We start from the raw sequence: 22,612 nt of genomic DNA on the forward strand, positions 1-22,612 counted from the left end.
GACTATGATGGAATAGTTCTAACATTCATACTAAAACTAATGAACGTAATTTTTTTTTGTTTTGTTCATCTCTTTTTTTTCTCTTTTATTGAGACAGTGTCTCGTGTATTCAAACTGGCTTCAAAATCATTATGTAGATGAGGATGACTTTGAACTTCTTACTTCCCTGTACCCACACTTGAAGTGTTGGGACTATAGGTTCAAAGCCAGTTTTTATGATTCCGGGGATCAAACTTGATCTTGGCTTTATGCATCGTATATAAGCACTCTACCAACTGAGCCATATCCCCAGCCAATAAGATTACTTTTAGTCAGTTTGAAAGACTAATATTTAAAGATCTTACATTTTGGAGTGAAGCCATTGATACTAAATATGCATTTATTGTTTATTTTGTATTTGTTATAGATTATAAAGATCAATGGCCTTCAAAGCATTAGATAAAATTTTGACTTACATGAAAAAAACAAGTTTGATCAGAGGGTGCTCTCTAGTTTATCTGCTAGCTCATTTCTCTATACAGTAGCTAATGTAAGACATAAGACCCATCTATGTAGCAGAATTTATATCTATGAATATGAAGTGCTGCTGGTACTTGCTGAGTATCCCTAACTTGAAGATAAAAAATCTGAAAGTTTTTGAGTGCTCACATGATGCTACATGTGGAAAATTCTGCATCTTACATCATGTGGCAGGTTACAGTCAGAAAACACATGAGAAGTATTGCATAAAGCTACTTTAAGCCTATGCATAGAAGGTGTATGTTTAAAATAAGTGAATGCAGTATTTAGATTTGGGTCTCTCCCTCAATCTTCCCCCCTGCATATATATACATATATATTTTTTCATGACAAACAGAAAAACATAGAAGAGTTCTTTTTTAATGCTAGCAGGTAAAGCACAGATAATCTTTGCAGTCTAGAAAGACATTTTCTTTCCTTAAGACAGGCTCTTGCTATGCAGCTCAGGCTGGCATTGAATTGCAGCAATCCTCCTGCCTCAACCTCTATACAATACTATCTATCTATCTATCTATCTATCTATCTATCTATCTATCGAATTAGGGACAAGACCCCCCCCACACAAATAAAGTCTAAACAAATAATCTGAAATCTAAACAACTTAGGGTCTAATAAAGTATTACAAGATGAGGGATATTCAGCATATGCTTAAGATTGGTTCACAGTGTCAGGAGCAACTAATTCTGCCTGCAGGAAATTGCAGAGGAATTATTTTATGAGGAAGTAATACTTGACGAAAGTGTTCTGTACTTTAGATAAGTTATGAACGATAATGAAAATGACATTTGAATAGATTGTTTCCAAATTAAATGAGTTAACTGTGAGCTGTGGCTTACATTAAAACCCTTTTTATTGTATGCTCAATTCATTCATTTGTTCATTCGATCATTCATTCATTCATCCATTTATTTATCCATCCATTCATTCAGTATTTGTCAATAAAGTGTTCACTACGTGCCTTCAGTAAAATTTGTAAGGATTTGCTCTCTGTTTTCCGGCTATGAGAATGTTGACTAGAAACTTTAATATAAACTGTGTTTGATTATACTTTTTTATTGTCCCTGAATCCAAGTGTGCAGTTATATAGGAATTTTGTTAGTCAGGGATCACATCACAAAATAGTAAGAAATTAACTGTGCACATTCTGGGGTGATGATCAATATGAAAAGTTGGAAATACCACTTGTAATTATAGAATAATCTTGTGAGGTGTTAGAGGATAAGCCATGACTTTATCAAAGCTTTGTTCCCATACTTATCTTATGTTATAGATATTATGATGTTATTTAACTAGGGCCCTGCTTATGGGAGTTTATTACTGTAACTATTTGAACAATTTTGAAAGTGATTAAACCAGCTTTTCCTAACTGTATTTTGATGCACAGTTTTTTTTTAAAAAAGAATAACAGAGAGTGGAGAGATGCTGAATTTAATGAGTATTTTATTATTATCATTATTATTATTATTTTGCTGCAGGACTGCTCAGGGTTTTGAATATAAATGGTGTTCTCTGGAAATTTATCCCAAAAGGAGAAGTATAAGTATCTCAACTTTTATGAAAATTAATGCTCTTCCTTGGAGTGTCTTATCTGAGGATTAATGTTCATAAAACTTATTGCTTTAAATTTAGACTTTCTCTTTGTTCAGAATTTGAGAATATCTTTGTGGAACATTTTTAGTGTACTTTAAATTTCAACGAAAGACTTAGACAAATAACGAATTAAGAAGTAATTACATTTCCCAACTTAGGTGAGATTTATTTATCTAAAGTGAAGATAAATGCTGAGCAATAATCAAATAAGTTGAGATTGTCTAGACAACCAGTCTGTTGAATTAAGGGCAAATTGAAGTTAACTGTTAGATTAATTCTATTTATCACTTAAGACTGTGTTTTTAGCTTAGTGAAATTGAAAGGATTGTAAAATTTGGCCTCTTTAAAAACACAGAATTATTTATCTGCCAGTCAGCACAAAATCCAGATAGACAGATAGGTAGACAGACAAACAAGAATGTTTGTATGTATCAGTAACCAGCTTGTGTGCATACTGAGATACTTTGTTCTTATCTGTCAGCAATACGTGCTTAAAATTCAGAAAAACCGGCTATTAATACTTAGAATATTCTGACTCCATTGGGCATACACACACACACACACACACACACACACACACACACACACACACTGACGTGATAACTATCCTCATGAAACTTTTTTGGTTACTTGAGATAAAGGTAATATAAGGGCCAGAGACAACTCAGTGATCCTTTGCTGGCCTAGCTAACATGTATAAGACATAGCTAGCATGTATAACATGTTCAACTCTAAGTAACAGTAAAACCTACCCTGTTGCAGGGTATAGTGGTGCACATCTTTAATCCCAACAAAGACAGAAGCTGGCAAATTAGTCACGGCTACATAGGAAGGCCTTATCTGAGATGAGAAAAAACAAAAAGCAAAAAACGCTAAACCAAACAAAACCAAACCAACCAACCAACCAAACAGTAAAACAAACAAACAAGATACCTCTGTTGCCTCAGCCATATGAATGTGGTTTTGTTTTCTTAGCATAGTTTTCCCACTGACTGCAGCAAGCATTTGCACACCTGCAACATAGCAGGGGCTCTGCTCTAGGGAAGCAACAAGTTTTCATTGAGCTGGCATAGTTGCATGGGCTTATAATCCCAGCACTCTGAAGGCTGAAGAAAAACAAATCTCATGTTTAAGACTTGCTTGGGACTCATATCTTGTTTCTGTTTGATTTGCTCCTCATTTTTTGCTATCCGAGCACATTAGCCTCATTGCTTATAGTACACACATAGAGCCTTTAGACATTTCACAGCATACTTTGAAAATAGGATCCTTGCTATTTCTTCATAATTCCTTTTCTCCTGACTACTTATTTTAAATATTAATTTTATTCCTTCCCTTTCCCCTTCTCTTTTCTTTCCCTTCTTCCCATTACTTAATTCTTTCTTTGACATATATAGTCTTGCTACACAGCCAGATGGGCCTCAAAATTTATATCTTCCTGCATGAGCCTTCTGCATGAAGGAATTACAGGCATGTTCCACCATGCTCAGTTGAGATCTGTTATTTCTACAAGTGATTATTGAGTTTTGTAGCGACTGGGGAGAGGGAAGAATGCATGGTTAAGGAGTATAATCTCAGAGACTTGTATTTATAGTAGGTATCTTCTTTTGTTTTCCCTCCAAATTGACAACCATAGTTGTTACATTAGGAAAGCTTCACTGAAGCTGAGCATGCTGCTGTATACTTGTAATCACAACACTCAGGAGGCTGAGGCAGGAGTATTGCTGGCAGTTCAATGCCAGCCTGAACTGCATAGCAAGACCCTGTCCTCTTTTTTTTTTTCGAGGCAGGGTTTCTCTGTAGCTTTGGAGCCTGTCCTGGAACTAGCTCTTGTAGCCCAGTCTGGCCTCAACCTCATAGAGATCTGCCTGCCTCTGCCTTCCGAGTGATGGGATTAAAGGCGTGCGCCACCACCGCCCAGCAAGACCCTGTCTTATAAAGAAAACGTCTTTCTAGACTGCAAAGATTGTCTATGCTTTACCTGCTAGCAGTAAGAAAAGAACTCTTCTGTGTTTTCTAACCTTCTGTTTGTCATGAAAATTCTTTATTGGTCATTGTCATCCCAAACAACATGAAAACTGAAACATTAACATTAATTTATTCTGCATCATGAAAAAATGTTTGGCATAAGAGTCATAACATGTAACCTGGGCTGGTCTCAAACTCATAATATAGTTGTGAATAGATGCTCTTGAAGTCCTGATCCTCTTGCCTTTACATCCACTTGCTGGTATTATATGCGTGCACCACCATGCTAGGTGAACTAGATAGACACAATCTCTAAAAAAAAAAAAAAAACCACTCAGTATATAGTTGATTATATTTGAGGATCCATGGATAGGGATGGCTAACACTAGTTGATTTTCCTAAATAGCATCCTATTTAAATTCCAAGACCAATTATTCAGATTAATATTTAGGGCCACAGGGAAATTTTCTTATTCTTATCATTCTTTATTCACATACCAAAAATTGTGCTTCTCAGTGATAACAAGCCGATTTACTCCCATGTCTTATAGCACATTACATCCCTGACAAATCCAGGATAGTAGTGCTAGTGATAGCATCAATGCTATTACTAATAAATGCTAATAAAATACTATTTTGCAGTTATTCCTAGCTTTGGAACATATACCATTAAAATTTGTCAAATTAATTGGTTTATAATCACTCTAAATAGCACATTTCTTCAGCCACTTTTATATATATATATCTTGATATTATTTTACTACCGTCACCTCTACTGTAACTCATTTTTCTCTAACATTCTAGTTAGCCTTTCTCCCTTATATTTACCTCTACAGTATGATTTATTTCATTTTAACAGATGGTTCAAAGATAAACAGATACTATGGTAGTATTTGAAATATAATGTATGCAGGCTGAAAAATATGTATATACAAATATGTATAGCCTTATGCTGAGAATTAAGAGTTCCTGCAAGCAATGGCACTCCAGTAATCATAAAAACACCACATTTTGGTTTGTAATTTTATTCCTTCCCTCTCAAAAGGGATCAAGGCTCACTACAGAAATGGGTGATTATAAGGTTTGGACAGGCAGGGAAGATACTGTGAGCCTGGGGCATCCTGTGGCACCATAAAGTAAAGAAGTTCATACACATATACAAACACAACTAATAGAGGTATGCAAAGACACACAAGAACCAAAAATTTCCAGTGAATAATTTGAAAAATTTAAGCAATAAATAATACAGTATTAGATTATATGCTGGAGTCCAAACAATTATGAGTGAGTTCATAATAATGACTGAAAAAATAAACAAGAAAAAGAAACAATTTGTATTGTTGAAGAATTCTCAACAATTTATATAAATACACTAACTTCAAAGTGCTAGACCATAACTTCCATTTGTTCAAATGCAGAGTATGTATAGCAGTCCTTCCAAAATGTACAGTATTAAAAGGAGAGTGATTGTGTAATTTTATAGGGGAGAAAGCTTGGAAACCCTTGCTGAGCTGGGTGATTAGATTATGATTATCATAAATGATCATACATACTGATATCATGTGACTTTGATAAAATAGTAATTTATAACACTGTCTTAACTTTTCCACTGCTACAATATTGAATTTGAAATATATATTTTATAAAAGCTTTTATTTATAGATGAGAACCTGTTCATTAGCTTTGAGCTAATGAATGAAATTAAGTACAACTCCTAACTCTAAGAATCTTATAATCTACGGAGGGAAACAATATTTAGGAACTATGTAATATAGATATAAGTAATAGGAACTGGTGGTAAAATTTTAATTCAGAAAAGTCTAGACATCTGAGTGCGGCTGCAGGTATGAAAGTTTTACAGAAAAACACCATATTCTGTTTATTTAATTAAAAATTTTAGTGCTAAAGATGGAACTCTGGGTATGAGGCATGGTAGGCAAATGTTCTTCCACTGAATCACTGAGTCCTATATCTGTTTATACAGTCCAAATTTCTGGAAGAGGGATCAGAGGATTCTCTAAGTGTGATTTGACTACTCTAGAAAACAAGATACACTTTAAAAAATATTACTATTTTTTTCCAATAGCTCACCTTAAATACAAGATGAATAAGCTAGTCATTTGGTCAAAGTTTGTTACAATAATAGCAAAATCAACAGATTAAATGTACTGTCCTTTACTCATTTTCTGGATAGATCTGATCAAGTCTGGAATGTCTGGCATTTAGATGTTAATGCTTCGTCTCTTTTATTTTGCCTTTAGGATTGGCTGCTGCCAAACTCTTGTCTGAATATAAAATTAATGTCTTGGTTTTGGAAGCTCGTGATAGAGTTGGAGGAAGAACATATACTGTGAGGGTAAGTGATTTCAATAATTATAGCATGTCACTTAAAAGTATAAATAGGGCCACTTGAAGTCATAGCACTGAATAAGATCACACAGTTAAGCCATTTGCCCACCAAGTCTACACTATTTCATCAAGTAAATGTTCTTTTCTTTCCTTCCTTCCTTCCTTCCTTCCTTCCTTCCTTCCTTCCTTCCTTCCTTCCTTCCTTCCTTCCTTTCTTTCTTTCTGAGACAGTATTTTTCTCAGTATCTAAGGCTGGCCTTAAACCCATTATATAGTTCTGGCTGCCCTCAAATTCATTCTCATACCTCAGTCTTCCAAGTGCTGGGATTATAGACATATAGTACTATGATCATTTTTTAACAAGTGCTTACTAGACAGTGATGGCCTCTGACTTCAGTCACTAACATTCTAATAAAACAACAAATGTGAACAAATAACTTTATTACAGTGTTATAATCTCTATATTAAGAGAGTCAAATTGAGTATATAGTACCTGAGGTAACGTAGTAGTTTGGCTGTACTAAAAGTAATTTTGTAGCCACACACACACACAGACACACACACAGACACACACACACTCAGTGTAGGTTCCTTGTTTATTCAACAAATATAAAGTATAAAGAAGTGTAGAAGTAAATGTAACATATCTTGTGTACTTTTTGCTTTGGCCTCTTTGCTCAGCTTAAGTCTGGCTATGTAAAAGAAGCGCAGTTCTTGTTATATCACTGCCTTTTATATATTGACTACATTAGTATTTATTGTTTAATATTACTGTGTTTACAAATAACTGAATCTATGGGTGCTCATGAAAAAGTACATTTGGAGAAGATATAAGGAAATAAGGTGAAAGATGGAAGTTTGTAGGGCATGTAATGAGACAAGGAGACAGAGGGAGAAGGAGCTAGAGAAAAGCCATAGAAACTGAGAAGGAGGGCCAGCCTGAAACACTGCTATGCTACCTGTCACTGGAGGGAAGAGGAAGGAATGCTCAACAGTGCCAAATGATATAGGATAAAGGTAGAAACATTTCTTTGTTTGTGGTAGTTAGAAATTCATTAATGATCGATCTCCTTTGGTAGAATACACAAATAGAATGGTAATGATTGAGTACTAGTAGTGTAAAACAAATATTGTTTTTATTTATTTATTTTTTTTATTATTTTTTTTTAATTCAAATATTGTTTTTAAAAAAAGGCTAGAAGAAGAGAATGCCTGCCTAGGTAGATGTTTCTGTTAGGCTAATAACAGAATGGCCTATGCAATGATAGTAACAGTGGCTTAGGCAGTGAAAACATTAAATTATTTCACAGACATTTACTAGTAGATATTCCAGGACAGTACAGGAGTTTAGCTTTGTCATTAAGGTTTCAGGTTTTCCCTACCCTTTTTTCTACCGTTCTTTGCATGTTGACTTGTTATATTTTGGTAACAAAGTGAGTACTGTGGCTCTAAGCAAGTCTTCTCCCAAGGGAGCAAGAATCCCTGGGCCTTGTGACTCACAGTAGTAAGCACTTGAAAGGCCTAGGCAAGAGGGTAATGAGACCAGCCTGTGCTACATAGTGGTGTCTTGTTTAAAAAACAAAATCAAAACAAACAAACAAAAGGAAAATAGAATGAAAGAGCAGCACTATCCTTGGCTGAGACAAACAGAACTTTTACCAGTAAACTCCAGGCAGACATTTGTCTCATTAGGCAGAGCAGCTATCTCCACTGTAGGGAAAGCAAATATTTAACATTGCCAGGCAGTAGAGAAGAAACCGGCATAAAAAGGAGATTTGGAATACTGCTGCAATAGCTGAGTAATGGCATCTCAACTAGGATGATACAGTAACTCTTCCAGTCATACCATGTCACGCATTCTTTCTATTATGTGCATCTACTTCACTAGGCCCATGAGGCCTGTTTCTATTTTGCTCAGGCATCATCTGGAAATTTGTGAGTAAATTCTTAGGACTTCTGAATCTCCATTTGCTTTTTTCCCCCTTTTTAATTTTTTTAAAACAGGGTTTCTCTGTAGCTTTGGGACTTGTTCTAGAACTAGTTCTTGTAGACCAGGTTGGCCTCGAACTCACAGAGATCCGCCTGCTTCTGCCTCCCCAGTGCTGGGATTAAAGGCGTGCGACACCACCACCCAGATTCCATTTGCTTTTTAATGAGTTTCCAAGGGAGAGGGGTTGCAGATATGCTTCTCTGCAGTATAAAATATGCTCAATTCCTTTACTTTAATGTAAATCAATCGACATTAAATTTATTTGGAGTATTTCTGAGTTTTTCCTTAGATATAGTCTGTTGCAAGTTTTGGTTAAGAGCATTTGTTGCTCTTGCAGAGGACCTGGGTTTGATTCCAAGCTCCTATGTCATGGTTAACAGCCATTTATAAATCCAGTTCCAGGTCTAAAGTCCTCTTATGACTTCTGTGGGCAGGAGGCATACCCATCGTGCACACACATACATGTAGGCAAAACTGTTGTATACATTAAAATGAACAAAACGAATAAGGAGACTAGAATCTCTTCACTATACCTACCCAAGTCTAACTTTGGTAAGTCCTAATATCATTTTCACATGCAAGTCTTCTCAGCTGAGTGATAAGATATATGTCTTTCAAGAAGCTCCTTTATACGTTTATTTAAATTTTCTGTTTTCTTTGAGACAGGGTCTTACTCTGGCTGTCCTGGAACTCATTTGTAGACCAAGCTGGCCAGGAACTAGCAGAGACGTTCCTGCCGCTATCTCCCAAGGCTGGGATTAAAAGCATGAACCACAGTATCTGGCTCTTCATTTTAAATTTTTGAGATTGGTTCTTTCTGTGTAATCAGACTGACTTTCAACTTGAGATCCTACTGCCCCAGCCTTTGGAATGATAAGAATCATAGGTGTGTACCCCTACAACCAGCCCATCTTTACATTGAAATTGAAGGCATTGTATGGTAGTGAAAAAGACAAGTTGAATATTTTGCTTATATTCACTTAGTAGATGTGATTCTGTCATTTTTGAAAAATAATCTTTCATTTTAGAGATACACATTAAGTTATCCCTTAGTCCTACTTTTCTTATAATTTAAATCTTTTGCTTATTAAAAAAGGAACACCAGTCATGATGCAGATTTTCAGTTAAGAGCAAGTCATGTAAAGGAAATGAAATTCCAACATGCTTATCCCAATCTATGTTATTAGCTTGAGCTACTTGACCATTTTGCTCTATTTATATATGTCAGCAGCAGACAGGAATTATTAGCATCTATTCAGTACTGTACTCTTTGGTATATGAGAAATAAATCTTAGAAATACTTAGAAATGAACACTTAGCATTTATATTTCAAATGCCTAGAGAGAGATAAGGAAGGTATACGAAGGGTCAGAATGGTATTAATAGAAAACATTAAACAACAATCAATCAGGATAATTGTGGAAGAAGAAGTCATATATACTATTTGGAGCTTAAAAAACCAAAATTCCAAATGTGATATTCTCACCTGACTTCTTCTGATGGATTTTTTCCTACAAGTTCAGAACTTAACAATCTTTCATTATTAAACCATCTATAATTCTACAGAATCAAATTAATAAAGTTGGAATGCCTGCAATGCCACCACGAGGTCAACATATTTGTCCCCTAATAGATTTCCATGTTTGTGGCCTCGTAGGCTGAGTAACATACTCTAAATAAGAAAAAATAAGCACAGCTTGACAGAGCACCACATTACACCTCTTAGAGTCTTCCTGCAGAACTCAAGGTACCTCATCTGAGTATTTCTGATTTTTAAGGAAACCTTTTATGAAATGTCTCAGTCTTTTTCCTGCTTCATTTAGGATTATATGCTTTAAAGAGAGTGTCAGTATTCTAAAGATATATTTGGAAATTCTCAAGAGTCTCCTTGTTGTCTGTGTTAAAGCAATAGAAATTTATTGGTGCACTGATTTATTCTTAAGAAGATGTTGGAGACTAAAGAATCTTCAGGAGACAATATTGACAGTGAAAGAAAACATGAAGATTATGAAATCCAGATTAAAGAAATTGAAATAACCCTTCACTACTACTGCTAAAGCAGAATGGAAACCTTGAGTGACTACTCTATTATAAGTAAAATGTTAACTAAAATTCACTGTATTGACCTGTCAGGGAAGTTAGAAATTAGTAAATATATATGTTGAACAGACATCTTAAAATTGACCATCCAAACTGATGTGTGTGTGTGTGTGTGTGTGTGTGTGTGTGTGTGTGTGTGTGTGTACTGGGCATGAAACCCTGAACATAACTGGGCAAGAACTGAATCATTGAGGTATAACCCCATGCCTAAAGTACATTCTTGTTGAGGAACATAAAACATTCACTTTGGAGAGCTGCTGCTGAATTGCTCAGTGGTAGAATAATTTTCTACTTCGTTAAATGTCCTAGGTTCCCTTGCCAACAACTGCAAAAGCAAGATTCATTCCTACACAGCAACTTATCAATACTTGGGTTCCTATTTAGCACTTCCAGACCAACGTTCATTCTGTGTGAAATTATTTTGCCTTTGTCTTCAAAATACATCTGGAATTCACTGTTTCCTATGATTGTCACTGCTATATTATGGGTGGAGCCACTATAACCTCTAGGTCACATTACTGCTTTAGTTTTCTGATTTCCCTGTTTTTACTTTTGTTTGTATTATCTATTTTATCACAGCAGTGAATGTGAGTTCTTCAAATCTAAGTTAGACCTTAGCACTATTTAAGCCTTCCAAAGGCTCACCTTCTCACTTATATAAAAAGCCAATGTCTTTCCAGTGCCCTGAGAAGGACTCCCTAATTGACTTTCTCCCTTGTTCATTTTCTTCCATCCCAGGGAAATATGTGTATGAGGAGGGGTTTTCAACCCCTCTTTTCAGGTTGGCCTGCATCTTAGAATTAAGGGTGAACTGCAAGAAGACTAGGCTACATGTGCATTTCCTCCTAGCTTCAAATCTCAGATACTGAAAAGAAACAGTTATCTTGTATTATTAGTATCTTGTAAATGTTTTCTGAGAAAAATAACTCTCAGAAGTTTACTTATGTCTGCAAGATTTTTAAGTACAGTGATTACTACACAAAAAAATAATCAGTTAAGTAATGATAAAGGCAATATGTACGCATAATAACTGATGGAAACAATAGAAGACAAGTACACCTGAAAACTTATTAAAAATGCACAAAGGAGTTGTGTGTTGCTAATATTCAATTTGTTGATTAAATCAAATGCATTAATAAAAAGTTGGAAAAGTAGAGAGCTGCATTTAAGAGGGAAAATAAAATAGTTTTAGTGTATGAGAAAGTACATATTTGTAAATAATTAAATAGTTATATGAATATTTTTATACTTTTAAATATACTTTTGCCATGATCCATTTTTCCCTAGAAATGTTTTAGATTATCAGCAAAAGTCCACGAATGTGGGCTGATTTAAGATTTCATCTAGCAGAAATCAGGCAATTAGGATTATTAAATACCTGGAAGACTCCTAAAGCAATAACCCTAGAGAAAAGTACATGTAATAAGCTAAGTGATTTGCAAAGGATCTAGGTCAGCAAGATGTACTAGTGTTTTTTTTTTATGTGTTGTATTGCTGAATCAGCCTCACCAATAGTTCTACAAATGGACATGCCTATTGAATCGTCAGACAGTGTTCCCCAGTTTTTGAGTGGAAAGGCAAAAGGTTTTGAGTTTCAGGTGTACATTATAAAGGACATGCAAATCACAATTAAGTTAGCAAATAAACAAGATCTTTCATGACAAAAAGGTTTCTTGATTACAGAGTTTAAGTGACATCACTTTTCCTCTTTCTGCAGAATGAGCATGTTAAATGGGTAGATGTTGGAGGAGCCTATGTGGGACCAACCCAGAACAGAATTTTACGCTTGTCTAAAGAGCTAGGCATAGAGACTTATAAAGTGAATGTCAAAGAGCGTCTAGTTCAATATGTCAAGGTAAGCCTGACTTTTTATTCATATGACCAATTCAAGAACATTTTATTTGAGGAAGATTGTTTATTTGTGACTTTTTCTCCCTTTAAAGTTAATTTTTAAATTCTTTCATTGTGTATTTTCACTTTGCATGATATGTTGCATATTACATAAGTATATTGTCATATAAGCATATATTGTATGTTGAGTATGTTCCTTCTCCTATTCTTCTACCTTCTTTTCTTCCCCCTCCCATTAGTTTCCTTTATTCCCGCATGTAGTTTTGCTTCTACTTTCATAATTTTTTGTATCTGTATAAAAATCTAGGAAGTACAAATAAGATAAAACATAATATTTCCCTTTCTAAGATTGTCTTAATTTGTTTAATATAATTGGCTTCAGATGCTTAAAATTTCCAGCATAATTTTATTGTTTTGTATAACTGAAAAATTCCATAATTTATATCTACATTTTCTTTATCAATTCCTGTGACACTTAGGTTGGTTCCATAATTTAGCTATTATGAATAATGCTGCAATAAATATTTATGTGTAAGTAGCTCTGTGATATTTTGATAAGGAGTCTTTTGGGTAAATACCTAGGAATGGTAGATTTGGGCCATATGGTAGATCTAATATTAGTTTTTTCAGAGACCCCCATACTGATTTTCATAGCAACTAAAATAGTCTACATTTTTACCAGAGTGGTGTGTAAGTGTTTCTTTTTGCCCATATCCTTCTCATGATTGGTTGTTATTTGTTTTTTTTAATGGTGACCATTCTCACTATAGTAAGATGAAATCTCAATGTAGTTTTCATCTCTAATGGTTATTGTATTTCATCTTTCAAAAACTTATCTGTACATATCATTAGTCAATTTATTGACTAAATTCTTTGATTTGTTATTGTTTAGATTTTTGTGTTTTTTAAATAAATTCCAGATATTAATTCTCTGTCTGTCAGATAGGCAGAAGCTTTTCTTTCACTGAAAATATTTTTTTTCATGTTCAGGATATTCTGATTATGGCTTCTCTTCCCTTATTTCCTCCTAGCTCTCATAACCTCCACTTCTATCCAACTGCACACGTTCTCTCTCTCTCTCTCTCTTTAGAAAACAAATAAATATAATAAACAAACCAGAATTTAAAAAAACAAAAAAGCATAAGAAATACACATGCACAAAACATAACGACATAAAAATCAAAAACTGTAATATACAAACAAAAGACCAGTAAGACAAATGCCCCCCAAAACAGCATGAGACAAAAAAAAATCTACAAATACCATTGCTGGACATGGAGCTTACCCTTACGTGTGGTTTATAGACCCAATGAGAGTCCATTGGTACAAACTAATTTTTCCTTTGCAAGTGGTTGCTGATTAGAAGTAGCTTCTTAGTTAGGGATGGGGGATTGTGTCCACTGCCCCCTCTCAGCACTTGCACCATCTGGCTTGGATCTATACAGGCCTAGCAGAAGTTTTTTAATTTCATGAGGTTTCATTTGTCAGTGTTGATATTACTTTCTGAATAACTGGAATCCTATTTAGAAAATCCCTAAATATGCCTAAACTTGAAGTGTTTCTCTACTTTTTCTTGTAACAGTATTTAAAGTCTCAGGTTTTGGAGCCTATCTTAGTTACTTTTGTGTTGCAATAACAAAACACCATGAGCAAGGTCAATTATGAAAGAAAGCATTTAATTGGGCTTACGGTTTCAGGGAGCTAGAATATTTGATAGAAGAACAATGAAACGGTGGCAGAAACAGCTGAGAGGTTACATCTGAGTCTGCAAGCAGGAGAAAGAGACAGAGAAGAGGAGTGAGCATACTGAGAATGGCAGTCTTGAAATCTCAAAACTCTTCACAAGTGACACGTCTTCCAACAAAGTCATATCTCCTAATCCTTCCCAAATAGTTCTACCAACTGAGGACCAAATATTCAAATATATGAGCTTATGGAACCATTCTCCAAAGTAATTTCTGAGAGTATAAGCAATCTTTTAATTGTCACCACCTGTAAAATCAAAAAGCAAATTACATACTGCCAAAATACAATGCCAAAGAATATATTTTACCATTCAAGAAGGGATGAATCAGGGCAAAACAAAGAAATACTGGACCAAAGAAAGATTGAAACCTGACAGGGCAAACTGCCTGTAGTTTCATGTCTGATGTCAAAGAGCTTAGATAGCTCCATCTTCCCAGCCTTGATACCCGCAAAGATAAGTGCTCTCTCTCTCTCTCTTCCTCTCCCTCTCTCCCAAGGTAGTTTCACTCCGTGCATGCAACTCTTCTTTAAAGATATCCCATGGCTCTGGAATTTCTAACATCTTGGAGTTTCCAACAAAATCTGAGTTTCACTTTTACATCATTACAAGTCTTCTCAGGACTCCTTGTAAAGACTCTCCTGCCCCACTCTTGACCTCAGCAACTCTTCTTAACCATGGAGGAAGATTCCTCAACCTTTTATTCGTGTACCCTTCATGATTCTAAAACCAGAACCATGTGGACAACACTGCAAAGCTTGACTACCAACTTGGGGTGAACCTAACATCCTTGAGTCACATTTGTAGAAACTTTGATTTGGTGTTGATTTTTAGGAGCAGAAAATTCCATAGGCCTTTTATTTTCACAAGTTTGATGGGGTCTTATAATGAGGGCAACCCTTCCTTTATCCCAATGCATATCAGGCCTTTCTCATCTCTTTCTGCAAAAGCCTTGGCTCCAACATTAAATTTCAAGCTATCTTTTTGCCCCAGTTGCTCTCTTTCATTGTAGACTTGCCTAAGAGTGATTACTAATAACAAAGCAGCAGAGCCAATATGCTGCATTGAAATTTCCTCTGCCGAAGAAATTAGTCCATTGCATTTTAATTTAGCCTCAAACAAATTCTTAGGACAAGAGCAAAAAGCTGTTCCATTCTTTACCAAAATATCACAAGAATGGTTTCTAGCCTGGATTATGTTGTTCTTCTCCTCTAAAGCCTCTTGAGCTTCATAGGCAACATAGCTTTAAGCACTGTTTCTGCCATGATCCTACTAGGATGACCTATTAAGCCCCACTTATAGTGTAAGTATGGTCCTTATAGGCTCATGTCTTTGAATACTTGGTTCCCACTTGGTGAAATTGTTTGAGAAGGATTAGGAGTTATGACCTTGCTGAAGAAGGTATGTTACTGGGGATTGACCTTCAGGTTTCTAAAAACTTGTGCCATTCCTGGTGTGTTCTCTCTTTGTGTAGAAGGAGCGGCATGTTGTTTCCCGCCGCCCGGGAGGGCTCCCGGCCACCGGCTAGCTTTACCCAAAATAATTACATAAAAACCGTATTCTTTTAAACATTGTTTGGCCCATTAGCTCTAGCCTCGTATTGGCTAATTCTCACATCTTGATTAACCCATTTCTAATAATCTGTGTAGCACCACAAGGTGGTGGCTTACCGGGAAGGATCTTAACCTGCATCCATCTTAGAGAGGAGAGCTATAGCGACTTCCTGACTCAGCTTTCTTCCTCCCAGAATTCTGTTCTGTCTTCCCTGCCTACCTATGTTCTGACCTATCAGCCCAAGCAGTTTCTTTATTAATTAACCAATGAAAGCAACAGATAGACAGATGACCCTCCTCCATCATCTTTGTCTCATATTTTCAATCAATATGTGAGCTTTCAGCTGTTCTTGCCACTAGGCATTGATCTGCCATATGTATTCTACCCCTCTGAAGTGGTAAGAGCAACTAAATTCATTCTTTTATAAGCTGTCTCAGTCATGGAGTTTTGTCATAGCAATAGAAAAGTAACTATGATACCTACCATAGCCTTCCTAGGCTGTACCATACTTCCTTTCCTAATCCATTTGCATGCCACAGGAGATGGATTTACTTGAACAAACAGACAGACACACAGACAGGCACACACACACACACACACACACACACACACACACACACACACACCTGTGCATTTTTCGTAGTTCCAAGCAACTCCTGATTCACCCAGGAGCTAGTTCTAAAGGCCCAAAAAACAGAACAATTTGAAGCCATTTTAGCTTTTGAATTGGTTCTTTTTTTGCATTGTTACCCAGTATGTCTTTGAATATTTTGTGCATTTGCTTTGTACCTGGCATTTCCTCTTGGAAAATGTAGCTTGTTTGTGTGTTTCCTAGTGTTTAAAGAAGAGATTGTTTAAACTCAGCTCCTCAGATCCACCTAAGAAACAATAGCCTTTTCCATTATTATTGTTTCTCACTGAAGCCAAACATGTAGTGACTTGAACCTAGAAAAATGCTGGAGAAATTAACTTTACAATCTGCTATTGTAGGACAGTTCCTGAAACTATGAGAGAAAGGGACATTTACTCATACCAAATGACATGATTTCGATACCAGTCACCACACCTCTTTGCAAAAGATACATCTTTCCCTGACTGTATATAATCATGTTGGGTCTGGAGGCTAAAGCATTGGGAGTTTTCTAGGAATTAAGGACACTTGTGATCTATGCATAATAATAGACAACCAGGAGGTCAGGAATCTTAGCAAATTTGATAAACATGTAGTTTCGGATGCTTAGGATTGTGTGACAGTAATAGGTGAGAAGACAAGTATTCTTTAGAAATATTGAGAACTCAGAGGTTAAGCGAAGATCAAAAAAGTATTAAGAGATTTTACAAAGTGCTGACAACTAAAGATATATCTCGGGACAGAGAATTTGCATAGTATGTAGGAGGCCTTTGATTCAATCTCAAACACCATAAAAGAGTTATATAAACTATTTTGAAATGTTGGCTTTATTAGGGCACAGTGAAAACAATTTCCTATTTTCTCATTTCTATAAAGCATAGCATTTTCCTAGCCTAATGGGTGATAATAACAATAAAAGTAATAGTAGTTCCCATTTACAGAAACCTTTTACATTTTTATATTTGATGTGAAGAAGGAAACCAAATCCCATGTGCTAAACTACTTAAATAGTCATAGCAACCTACTCTGCACTTCAACTGGGAAGTGTGGGAAACCAGTTGAGTAGACTCATGTACGTTATTCATTCTTTCAGTGAGTCAGGTGCTTAAAGAACTTTATTGTTCCTAGAGGGTAACAGTAAAAGAACTGATTCTCTTTTTATGTATTAACTCATTATATTCTTATATCTGTTCCCTAGGCTGTCATGATTTTCCCCATTTGCAGATGAGAAGACAAAGGTTCAATGAGATAGAGTGACTTGAAAAAGCTATGAAACTAGTAACAATCTACTTATCCCTGAAAGCATGATCTTATTTACTTCACTATGTATTCCAGGAAATGAAACTGAAGTAGTGAATAGAAGAGCACTTTGCCTCTTCTGTTTGAAAATATCTCGCCATCAGTTTCAGTGAAGACTGGCTGATAAATAAGCAGATGTAGTTAGTGAAAGACAATGATTTTTTTCCACTCCTTTACTCTGCCAGTTCCATGTTCCTTTTTGTATATTTTAAACACTGAAAATTTGCTGTCAGTTATGTCCTCAGCTAAGTACTTTTTGATCTCCTAGTTATATAAGTCCACTCTAAACCATGAGAGCAATATAAGAATTTGGCAGGGGCACATGGTGAGTAATTCCATGTCCTAGATTCAGTTTCTCTCTCTCTGTGTATGTATGTATATGAGTGCCTATGTGTGTCTGTGCACATATGTGTGACTATATGTTGAAACCATACATCAACTGTTTTCTACCTTACTTTTGAGACAAAGTCTTTCACAAGAATCTGGAGCTTACTGATTCAGCTAGACTGACTGGTCAGCAAGACCCAGGTACCTGCCTGTTGGTGCGCTGGGATTACAGGTGTACAATGCTGCACCCAGGCTTAGGGATCTGAACTCAAGTTCCTTCTTGCACAATAAGTACTGTTCTGACTGTGAACCATCTCCCTAGACAACATCATTATTTTTTTTAAATCATGTTTAGTGCATATACATAGGTGTGTTCATATATATGTGCACATACTATGATACAGGTTTGGAGATCAGAGAACAACCTGTGAGAGTCACTTTTCTTCTTCTACCATGAATGTATCAGCGATTGAACTCAGGTCATCAGACTTGATGGCAAGCCCTTCCGTCCATTAAGACATCTTATCAACTCTTCATCCCATTATTCTTAGTTGAGACAAAGTAAGATTAAAATGAAAAACAGATGTTTAAGAATCTGAATGTTGCCTGCAAGTTATGAGATTCTGGTATGCTGCTCAACCTTCTTGGCATGACCTTTTGAATTTAGTATATTCAATTAAGTATTGATCTTTCCAATACCCATGGAATTTTCTGGATTTCACAGAGAATCATAACTTTTAGAAATGCTGATGTAATAATATTATATTTTGAGAGAACCTATCTTCAAGATTTAACAGAGCCGGGCAGTGGTGGCGCACACCTTTAATCCCAGCACTCGGGAGGCAGAGGCAGGCGGATCTCTGTGAGTTCGAGACCAGCCTGGTCTACAAGAGCTAGTTCCAGGACAGGCTCCAAAGCCACAGAGAAACCCTGTCTCGAAAAACAAAAACAAACAAACAAAAAAAAGATTTAACAGAAGATGAGTTCATGATAAGTTTTAAGGAAATGCTCGTGATAAATCAGGTGTTTAAGCTAAAAAAAGAGAATTATTTTAAAAGTGGTGCTAGGGTTGCCTATATTGTTGGTGAGTCCCTCTCTAACAGGTAAATAAGATCTTTGATATTTCTGTTTCCAAGAAAAGGTACACCATTTTTTTTTCTGGAGATGGGACATGCTCACCCCCTATTATATTTTTCTTTTATCACAACATAAATGTCACTGAGCTGTTACATAAGAGCTACTGGAAAAAGGTACCTTGTAGCCTTAACATTGATATTCTGAGGTTGCTCTCATTATATAGTTATTAGCTTAATGTGTGGGCACACTTGTGAGACTAAGGCAGGAGGATGGTTGTAGCTGGAGGTTTCTCTCTCACTTGCCAGTTCCTGAAAAGCCACTCTGAGGCTTAAATATTAATTACAAACTGTTTAAACGATGGCTCAGACTTATTTCTGGCTAGCACTTGTGTTTAAATTAACCCATTTCTATTAGTTTACATTTTATGAGGATTGTGACTTGTTACCTCACATCTTGTTTCCATGGTGGCTGCTGGCTTCTCTCAGACTCTACTTTCTTTGTCCCTCTCTTTCTCTCTCTGCTTGGATTTCCTGCATATATATATATATATATATATATATATATATATATATATATATATATATATATACATACACACACATACACACATATATGTGTGTGTGTGTGTGTGTGTGTGTGTGTGCGTGCATCCCTGCCATGGGCCAAAGTAGTTTCTTTATTAACCAATGGTAATAAAACATATTCACAACATACAGAAGGGTATCTCACATCAGATGGTAAATTCAAAGCCAGTTTAAGCTATATACTACCTTGTCTCAAACAACAAAGTAGTTATTAATCTCTGACTTGTTGCTGTCTCATGGTCATGCACCTCAGCACAATAGCTCTATTAGGTCATAATTATTAAATATGTAGTCTATGGAAACTTTGGTGATAAACTCATGCATCACTTGCATTTTGGACAACAAATGGTGTATTTGAATCTCTCCCATACAGCCATGCTTGGTGGTACATGCCTATAATCCCAGTACTTGGAAAGTGGAGGCAGGAGGTTCAAGGGGTTTAAGACAAACTTCAATTATATGAGACTATGCATTAATAACCCCCTTCAAAAATAAAAACAATCTCTGCCATGTACTTGATTCTTCAAGGTCAGCATGGTAGTAATGATAAAAGTGGAGCCCTTACTGTGTTCCTCTATGGAGACCTTACTGTGTTCCAGGCCTGATTTCAAAGTTTTATTTCTGTTATTTCACTTAACTCTTACTCTCCTGAAGGCTCTTATATAGGGACTGTAGCTCATATTACTGAAAAGGCCTGAGTTTCAGAGGCCAATTAACCTGCCAAGTAAAGAAGAGCCACTGAAGGATATGGAGAAGGAATGCAAATCAAGCTCTTTCTACTCCTCTGTGCTGTGGGGGGTGGGGGTGGACTCCAGGAAGCAGCTTTACAGTTTGTATTTGTTCTAGTTCTTTGGATGCTTCTTTTCTAAGCATCATCTCATGTTTGTTCCTGTGTCCCCATGTGTGAGGCGGGTGGGATTTTGAGCAGTCATTTGGTCCAGAAGCCTAAAATAGCAATGTTATAATACTAAGTGTAGTGGATGTTCTAAATATGATGAGGAAACTATAAATGGAGATTCTTATAGTAAGGAAAAATAAGACGATATTGAATTCACTATTCTAGATAAGATTGTTAATTAATGCTTTTATGAATGAGTTCCATTAAGTAATAGAAACATTTTGTTAGGTTTTATAGTGTGTGATGAAGGATATGGAGAGGGAAAACCCAATCAGAACCTGAACAGGCATTTTCAGGACCTGCTTTGTAACAGAAATTGAGATATTGATGCATTCTCACTTTCTCCCTATATTTTACATCCTCTCTAAGTAAAACTGGAGTCAGAAGGACCGCGAGGGGTGCACCCACACACTGAGACAATGGGGATGTTCTATCGGGAACTCACCAAGGCCAGCTGGCCTGGGTCTGAAAAAGCATGGGATAAATCCGGACTTGCTGAACATAGAGGACAATGAGGAATACTGAGAACTCAAGAACAATCGCAGTGGGTTTTTGATCCTACTGCACGTACTGGCTTTGTGGGAGCCTAGGCAGTTTGGATGCTCACCTTAGGAGACCTGGATAGAGGTGGGCGGTCCTTGGGCTTCCCACAGGTCAGGGAACCCTGATTGCTCTTTGAGCAGATGAGGGAGGGTGACTTGATCGGGGGAGGGGGAGGGAAATGGGAGGCGGTGGCGGGGAGGAGGCAGAAATCCTTAATAAATTAATTTAAAAAAAACTGGAGTCAGAAATATGTACTAAACATTTAGTTTTAGAGAGTGGTGTGATAAAGCTTTATTTAAAATTTCAGAAACTTAGTAACAACACGGTATTTTCTATTCTGTCTATGACTATTTACTCCAGGTTTCTAAGCTCAAAAATGTTTCAGAATGTGTGTGTCCTAGAATACTAAGTATATGTTGTTGCTAAGAGATGAACTTGGTTTCAGCCTAAGTATCCTGTAGAAGACAAAAGGTCTGCTTTTGTGTTACTTCGTCTCAGTGCTTACTAATATGACCTTGTTTTTGATTCTTGGTTTAAATGTGTTTCTTTTGAATAGGGTTATTTAATTTTGAGATTATTTTAGCATCTTTTCTATACTAATTTATAAAATATGGTTCTTTTATCTCAAGAAGAAGTTGTAGTTTTACTTCCAACCCCTTTCAGAAACCTGAAAAACCAAAGGGATGTTGCTATCCCTTTTAACTTGCTAACTGCATCCTTTCTGAGTTCATGATACTATTATTGCCTTTTACATCATTGTGCTTATAGACGTTTTATCTCATTTGAATTTCCCATTTATAAGAAGAATTTTTGTTTGTTTGGTTTGGTTTTTCGAGACAGGGTTTCTCTGTGTAGGTCTCGCTGTCCTAGAAGTCACTCTGTAGACCAGACTGGCCTTAAACTCAGAGATCTGTCTGCCTCTGCCTTGCAAGCACGCAGAATTAAAGGTGTGCGCCACTAGACCTGGTGGGTAGGTGTTATTTTTTTAAAACAGCGGCTAAAATATTTAAATATATTTAGTTTGATTTATCAAATATACAATATAAATGTGTATGCAGGTAGCTTTTAAATAGTTCTGAGTAACTTACACACACACACACACACACAGAGAGAGAGAGAGAGAGGTTGAGATTGAGAGAATTTTTTCAAAAGATTTAATTTGCTGCTTGTGGATCACCAGAGATCTAAATGACAGAATTATAAGCTTAAAGCTTTTGACACTGGGTTTTCTCACAGCACTGAAAGCAAATGCCACTATCCATTTCCTCTCAGAAGTTCCTTTCTATGTTCTATATATTCCGAGATACCACTCAGATGTGGTTTCTATAGTAGAAGTATTCTACTCAGTCAAAGTGGAAGCCCATAACATAGTTAAGAGAGGTTAGTAAATTTTTTCCTATCATTACTCACCATTTTAGGTATATAACTCATTGTCATTATGTGCATTCATACTGTTGTACAACCATCGCCGCTAACTATGCGTAGAAATTCCCTTTCTCATGGTACTGGCAGTGAAACACAGGGACTGGTGCTATCTCTTTTCACACAGAGCCCGTTTGATCTTTGCATGTTTCTTCTTCCTTCTTTTT

General features: G+C 36.2%; 1 protein-coding gene across 1 annotated transcript in view; it reads left to right on the forward strand.

Annotated features, from left to right (window-relative positions):
* Positions 1-22,612, forward strand: part of Maoa (monoamine oxidase A) — a 73,675-nt gene that overhangs the window by 14,589 nt on the left and 36,474 nt on the right. The window contains exons 2-3 of the mRNA XM_075957129.1: positions 6,338-6,432; positions 12,233-12,370. Coding sequence (XP_075813244.1) covers positions 6,338-6,432; positions 12,233-12,370 — 233 coding nt within the window. The remainder of the gene's footprint in view (positions 1-6,337; positions 6,433-12,232; positions 12,371-22,612) is intronic.

Source organism: Microtus pennsylvanicus, chromosome X (assembly GCF_037038515.1).
Source record: "Microtus pennsylvanicus isolate mMicPen1 chromosome X, mMicPen1.hap1, whole genome shotgun sequence".
In the NCBI taxonomy this organism is placed as follows: Eukaryota; Metazoa; Chordata; class Mammalia; order Rodentia; family Cricetidae; genus Microtus; species Microtus pennsylvanicus.